This window comes from Quercus suber, unplaced genomic scaffold (genome assembly GCF_002906115.3).
Source record: "Quercus suber isolate HL8 unplaced genomic scaffold, Cork oak 2.0 scaffold_122, whole genome shotgun sequence".
Taxonomy (NCBI): domain Eukaryota; kingdom Viridiplantae; phylum Streptophyta; class Magnoliopsida; order Fagales; family Fagaceae; genus Quercus; species Quercus suber.
In genome coordinates this window covers 274,139-281,978 of record NW_027069587.1, presented here as the reverse complement: position 1 = coordinate 281,978, position 7,840 = coordinate 274,139, and the positions used below count along the sequence as shown (strand labels likewise).

Here is a 7,840-nt window from a genome sequence, read left to right as displayed (position 1 = left end):
TGGGATCCTTTTCTATTAGATTAGAAGGGTTGTTGCACAAAATGTACTTCTAAGTAATTGCTCCATAAACAAAAAGGAAAGAGTGAAATATATTGAGCAAATAGAACTTCTTCAATGAATTTATAATATAAAAAAAATGTTTGGCCTTCCATCATGGTCTGCCTAACAAGCCAATCTTTTTTCCCAGAGAAGCAACCCAGCCGCTGGAATACAAAGCTGTTCTAATCAATTGGCACAGGGGTATAACTGGAACCAAGGGTACATAAATGAAAGCACTATTACTTTCAAAAAGTCAGCAAGGCAATGAAATTTGAGCTACTCATTTTGTGGTACCAAAAGACATAGTGGAGCAGGTAAATGAGTCATATTGAAAACATCAAAGCTAATGACATTACCTATTTTAGGCCTTCGAGAATTGGGAGTTCTTGCCGTTTGAAATTCATCTGCATAGAATATGGAGGAAATGTCATAACCTAGGTAGTATCTTAGAAGATGGAACAAAGCTTGTAAGATGAAACTTACCAAACAAGTATAAGTCACCTCCGGTGTAGTATTTTACAGCAACCTCAGGTGCAGGTAATTTTTTCAACTCCTCTACAAAGAAACAAAAAGAACAGACACCATAAGAATGATTGAGTCACATTTGGAAGTACGAGTTACTGTCATTCTAATAGGACCCAGTGGCTTCTTGAGTAGTCTTAGTGCGAGACCTGGAGAACTCAAGGAATCCTGAGTCAAATGGGGGCTGAGTGATAGTACAAGGTGATTAGGACATCACAACATATGGTCTGTATGTACCAAAACAATTATAATCTGATGCTATTGAAATTGACTTTTGAATCTATAATAGTTATGTGTGCAAGTGCAACCAAGCAAGATTAATATTTATTAACATTAAAACTCTCAACACACCTCCTTGGGCCTTGATAAATTTGTCGTAAGTTTCAAATGCATGGCCCTCTACACATTCAGAAAAGTGATCTGCACTAGTGACAAGTATACAAAAATCAGCCCTGCTTGTACTAGTAGTCTAGGGTTTAGTCGCCTATATATACTCATGTTAGGGTTCATTGTAACACAGGTTATTGTACTACATTCCTACACAATAAAGATGTAGCCCTTAAGGGATTCCTCTGTGGATGTAGGCCGTCAAGGCTGAACCACGTAACCCTCGTGTTCTTGATGTTCCTATTCTATGCTTCCTCTTCCGCATCCACTCTAGCATACACAACATGGTATAACACATTGCGTTTGATAATATTCTCCATTTAACATGGTATCAGAGCTAATATTCAACAGGTGGGTTTGTGATTTTATTTTATTTTTTATTATTTTTTTTAAGCAGTGGGTTTGTGAATCAATTGCAAATACTGGTTTTAATTTTTTAATTTGGTACTGACTTGTGAATTTCTTATGTGTAAATATATTTTGTAATTTTTAATAAAAAAAGTCACATTATTAAAATAATGTCAGGTCATTATTTCGTTAGTCATGTAAGTAACATTATTAACGGCAGTTTGTAAAAGAACTAATACAACTCAGTTTTAAAACTTGATAGATTAATTGTACTCACTTAAAACTTGAGTAACCAATTATACACACGGAGTAATCTTTAGAGACTATTATTATAATTTTGCCAAAATAAATAAATAAATAAAGCCTTAAACTGCATCGTACAAAAATATTTACTATATTTTGGTCAAGAAAAAAAAAATCCGCTGGCAAAGAATTTGAATAAAAGTAAAAAGAAATCAAGAAAGAGAAAAAATAATATAGAGCTACGTTACCACCCACTATTTTATATCTTCTCAGGTTTGTCTCTTGTTTCAGCTAGATACCAGCTTCTCCTTCTTCTTCTTCGTCTTGTTTCTTTCAGCTTCTACCTTCTAGCCGTTTCTGACTTCTTCTGCTCTCTTCCTTTAATTTCATTTGCTTTTGTCTGTAGTGCTTTTTTAGGTTTGTCAGCTAGTCACGTAGGCATTGGAAAATGGAAATTGGAGAGACAATTCTAAGACTTTGTTTCTTACAAAGTTTTGAGTCCCACGTATGATGATACATCATACCATCCTTTTTTGTCCACTTGTACCGGTACAAATTGCTGCTTTTAATTTTTTATTTTATTGATTCTCAAAAAAAAAAAAAATATTTATTTTATAAAAAATGTTATTATTATTACTGGGTAGATATTTCATATTTGGGCCTGAGATGAATATATTAGACATAGTTAAAATATAGATTTATAGTTTTAATTAGATTATTTTAGTTAATTTTTCTATTTTGTACTAATTTAATATATTTATTTATATTTTAAATAATTATTAAATTAATTATGATGCCATTACTGTTCGACCTCAGTTTAACTTCAAAAATCTTGAACTTTCTCTTTTACGATTCATTGAACAGCCCGGGTCTAAAAATCATGCAATTGAATTCAAACATAACCAAGTGTTTGAATTTAATCATTAAAAAAAATTATGCTTGAAAAATAACATTATTTGTGTCTTATCGGTCAATGCAACCTTGTGTTTTAAATTCAATTGGAGAATCTAATGTGTTGCACATAAGAAACTTTATATAAGTTTACCTTTATTTTCCTTAGTCTTCATTTATTTTTATTCTCTATTTATAAGTATATTCATTTATTTTTATTGATAGTTTTTTTTTCCAATAAATAAAGATTTTCATCAAACCTAAATATTTGTATAATATAAAATTAGATTAAACTCTATGGATTAGTTTTTACTTGTGCAGGTTTAGGGTATGAAATTGATTTTTTTTTTTTTTTTTTGTAATTACACTTTAAAGAAAATTGAATTCTTTTACAAATGCACATATTGCTCGCTAAATATTACTAACAATACTTGTTATAGTATCGAAATAAGTTTTTCAAAATTAAAATTGATAAAATCTTATTTAAAATCTACTATATCACAAGAAAGAATAAGCCAATTAGCCATAATATCTATTAAAAGAAAATGTTACAAAACTTAAATACAAAAGTTTAGGTAGTAATTTTGTATCTTAAAAAGCAAGAATAATAGATTTTAAATTGAAAAATTATGTTAAAATTAACAGATTTTATTTAATTGATATTTAAATAATATAAGAAAAATGTCCTACTTAAATTTCTAGCTTTGGACCACAAAATACATCAAGCTAACCCTAGTTAAAGCAAATCCCTCATCATAAAATGAGCACTGCTTCTAGGAAGTTATTAGATTTGTTGATGCATTCGCTAGGAGGGGAGTGAATCTACATTAGCATATTTTTTGTGGAATACATGCATGGAAGGTGATTCATTGGTTGTGGTTAATTCCCTTACTGATAATTCCCCTACTCTTATTTGCATAGCAGTTGTGGTATATGGTATTCAGTCAGCCCTGCACGGCTTCAGAAGAGCTGAAATTTCTCATATTGGACACTATGGAAATAAAACAACATATCTACTAGAAAACACATGCCCAAGACATTGAAGATTTTGTACCTTGGATTGAGGAAAGTCCTTGCTTCTTAAAGCACACTTTATCTCATGATGTAATTCCTCCATCTATTGGATATAGTTTATAGTTTCTCCACTAAAAAACAAAAACAAAAACAAAACAACATTAAATGAGATATTTTATATAGTTAATTAATTAAATAATATTTATTTACTTTATATATTATATATTTTTCATTTAAAATTTAATTTTCTTTAATCTTTGAGTTGCATAGTATATCGTAGATAAGATTATATATATATTTTAAATTTTTTGATAAATTCAATTGTAATAAGTATTGTTAATAAAATTCTATAAGCATACATAAATTTAAAAAATAATCTAATCTTTTTTTAAAACTTAGTACCTCAATTGAAGTATTTTCTTTCTTCCTTATATCCAAAAAAGAAGAAGGACAAATGATATACACTACAAAAACAATGCCTATAGTGGTTTTTTTTTTTTTTTTAGTGGTGTTAAAAAAAAAAAAAAAAACAAAAAAAAAAACAAACAAAACAAACAACAAACAAAACGCTTCTATAGGTATCTTATAGGGTGTTTTTGAAAACCTAGTCATAGGTTATAATGTCATTATAGGTCTATAATTACGGTACAATAGTGACATTTTGTAGTGCCACTATAAAAATGCCATATAGCCTAAGGGACCTTTAGGCTTGTTTGTTTCGTGTAAAACGTTTTTCGAAAAATACATATTTTCCGGAAATGGCTATTTTTCGGAAAGGAAATGTATTTCAAGGCGTTTGGTTGTTTCGGAATTCGTTTTACGGAAAATCAATTCTGGTGTTTAGTTCGTGTCAAACATATTACGGAAAGTGCTTTCTATTTTACGGAAAATCAATTTCCATGTTGGTTCGGTCAAACATTTTACGAAAAAATGGAATTCATTTTTTACGAAAAATCAATTCCCATGTTTTGGTTGTGGATCATTTTACGGAAAATATGAAATGCCTTACAAATTCCTGCACCTGCATTACCTAGACAAACCTGTAACAGTACAAAACTAGTCATCTACTTCAACATCAACATTAATCATCCATTCAAGCACCTGCATTGCTAGACATATCTGTAACAGTACAAAATAACCATCCACTTCAACATCAAAATAATCATTTAATATACCCATAATATTAATATAAAAACAGCCACATTAATCGTTCACCATTGTTCATTACACTCCATGGTGTACAAAAATGATACCTACTCGTGGTATTGAACAGTACATACATAATTTGGACAATTATATCGTCCCACATAATACAAAATACTACATATATAATACAATGGTAGATCAATACTAGTACTACAACAAAAGTTAATTTCTAAAGCTACCGTCACACAGTCTACATGAAACAGACAAGTCAAAGTTGTAAGAAAAAAAAACTATCCACCACAGCTTTCGCAATCTAGCATTCTTGGCTAGAAATCCCCGTGCTACCTTCTCATTTTCACAAAGATGGTCAAACGCAGTTGCGAGCATTTCTTCACTATACCCATCCGCCATCATAGCCATAACCTCATTGTAAAGAGTTGTGCAATCCACCGGGCCCCGGTTGATTTCTTTCAGAGCCACAGCTATTTTCTTCAGCTGATCAAACATATCAGTCAGCACACTATCATCAGCATTAGAAGGTGCACGCCCTCTTTTGTGGGACTTGGAAATTCCCGACCCAGTGGTGGATGACTCGATTGCATTCTTCTCTTTCTCGACCACACCTTCCTCCACATTGTTTGCAACAAACTCAACACTGTCCCCATTGTCTAGCTCATGATCAATATCCACATAGGACTTAGAAAAGCCACCTGTGGTTGTGTCCTTCCCCACAACAATAGCCAATTCATCATACATCTCAATTTTTTTTGTTTAAGTACTCCACATGCTTTCGATGCGCCTGTAAGGGAGGAAGGACCGTATAATAACAATGCAATAATCACTTCACTCATAAATTCAATATTCAATTCAATATAGATGCCATTAAATGTTTTAGGTCAATGAAAAACAAAAAAAAATCTGTTATTATTTGAAAAACAAAGTGGGTGTCCATCTTTGTCAAATTAAACATAAAATCATGGTATGGAGTAGATGCTGAGTTTAAACATCTAGATATGGTGGTGTGACATTACTCTTGGACTATGGACAGTAAACCGTACTAGGCAGGATATGGTTGAAACTTTGAATATCTTTTCAAATAATTCTTTGCCTTCAATTTCCAAACTAAGATATGGTTGTCTTTCTCTTTTTTTTTTTTTTTTTTTTTTTTTCCCATTTACAACTCTTTAAAATACCAAATAATTGACAAAAGCAATGGAATCCTAACAAAGAATGACATTATAAATTTCAATTTTTGGACAAAAACATATATTATCATTTATATTAAGAAAATTAGATGGAAGGCATACCATAACTTCTTCTTGGTATGTCTTTGCATTGCACGTTATCATTTTTAGGTTGTCATCCGAACCAAATCCACTTTTCTTTCGAAGTTTCTCAATAGTAGACCACATGGTCTTTAGAGTTCGCATCCGATTATCAATATAGGATGGGTGGCACTCAACCCCAAATTGGGCAGTTATCTCCTTTGCTACAAGAGCAAAGGAGCCTGCCTTGAAGGTGCTAGAGGGCTTGTTGCCCTTTGCAGCCTCTTGTGCAAGTATCCTCAGCATCATTTCATGCATGGGGGGCAGCCACCTGAATTGCTTGTTGCTGGTTACCTTCTCTTTGCCCTTTGACATTACTACATATGAAAATTGTATAGTTAGAGTAGCACTGTGGTCTAAGAGGTATGTCAACAAGCATGCTATTGATTACACAGTAAATAAAAATAGCCACAAACAGAAAACATCCAAACCACATTGATAACGAGTACCAAAATTTTTATGCACATATATTTCTGTATAATTGTAACATCAACAACGTACACACTATAATACCATCACAATCAATATTTACACCTATGAACAAATCACATTGCATTGTTATTATAGAAAACACTGAACAAGGGTTTCCCAAAAAATGAAAAAACACAGAACAATAATAGCCGCATCAAATTTCACAACTCACAGAACAACAATAGCCACATCAAATTTGTGCCCAATAACCAACTCTCACCACAACAACTATTTTTACATCAAATTTGTACCCAAACCCACGGTACCCACATCAAATTTATGCAACCCACTAAACATCAGCTACACCCAATACTCATTATCAACCAAATAAAAATGGGGAAATTTCAGTCATAGCCTAAAATAATAATAATAATAATAATAAAGGTTGGGTTGTTTATGAGGGACTGATGAAGGTTAGGTTGTTTATGGGTTTGAGGGTGGGTCGGCCCTTTCAGTTTTTTGTATTTTTGGTGTGTGGATCGGAGTTGTGTGGATCGGGCTGAGAAATGAAGTGATGAGAGGGTGGATTGGACTGAGAAATAAGGGTGGACCGGACTGAGAAATTTTGGGGATCGGACTGAGAAATGGAAAAGGGAAACTCACTGTGCGTGGAGAGGATTAGCTGCGTGAGGGAGATGGTGGAGCTCGGTGTGTGGATCGGAGCTTGGAGCTTGGTGTGTGGATCGGAGCTTGGAGCTTGGAGCTCGTCGGTGTGTGGATCGGAGCTTGGAGCTCGGTGTGTGGATCGGAGCTTGGAGCTTGGAGCTTGGAGACTTGCTGCTGAGTGCATGTGAAAGAGCTTGGAGACTTGCTACTGAGTGCGTGTGAGAGAGCTCTTTTTTCCGGAAATTGGTTGAAGGGAAAATAAGAGCTGAAATGGATTTCCGCCTGGGAAGGTCTATTTTACGGTCAAAGGTGAATTGATTTTCAGTTGACCGAATTTTCCTAATCAGCCAAACACTCAAATTTTACGGAAATGGTTTTCCGGAAGTACTTTGAAGTCAAAATAAACACAGCCTTAGTGGCGTTTTTAGAACTTATAGTGGCGTTTTTAGAACACCATTATAGCTCTTGTTTTTTGTAGTGATAGTTGACTTATAGGTATCAATAACAATTAAAAAAATTTAAGTTAATAAGAGCAAAAGCAACAATTATTTAGCTTGATTTATGCCTTTATATTAAGGATAAGTTTTTCCTTTAAATCTTTATATGGTGATTTATAAAATTATTCGCATGTATTAATCACACATAACTTATTAAATTATTTAAACAAGTTCTATAATTAATTATATAGGTTATATACGTGACCAAAAAATTCATATTAGTGGTTTATGAATCATCACGTGGGTTGGAGTAATTGTTCTCCAAACTAAATTGGAGGTAAGCTATGGTTTTTTTTTTTTTTTTTTTTTTTTTTTTTTTTTTTTTTTTTTTTTTTTTTTTTTTTTTTGGTG

The 7,840-nt window shown here is 32.6% G+C and overlaps 1 protein-coding gene across 1 annotated transcript in view; it reads right to left on the bottom strand.

Moving 5' to 3' along the window:
* LOC136061522 (ubiquinol oxidase 4, chloroplastic/chromoplastic-like) overlaps positions 1 to 981 on the bottom strand; it is a gene marked incomplete at its 5' end in the record, with an annotated part of 5,255 nt that extends 4,274 nt beyond the window's left edge. Inside the window, 3 exon segments of the mRNA XM_065775925.1 lie at positions 396 to 443; positions 523 to 594; positions 913 to 981. Of these exon segments, the coding sequence (XP_065631997.1) occupies positions 396 to 443; positions 523 to 594; positions 913 to 981 (189 nt within the window).
* Between the last annotated feature and the right edge of the window lie 6,859 nt (positions 982 to 7,840).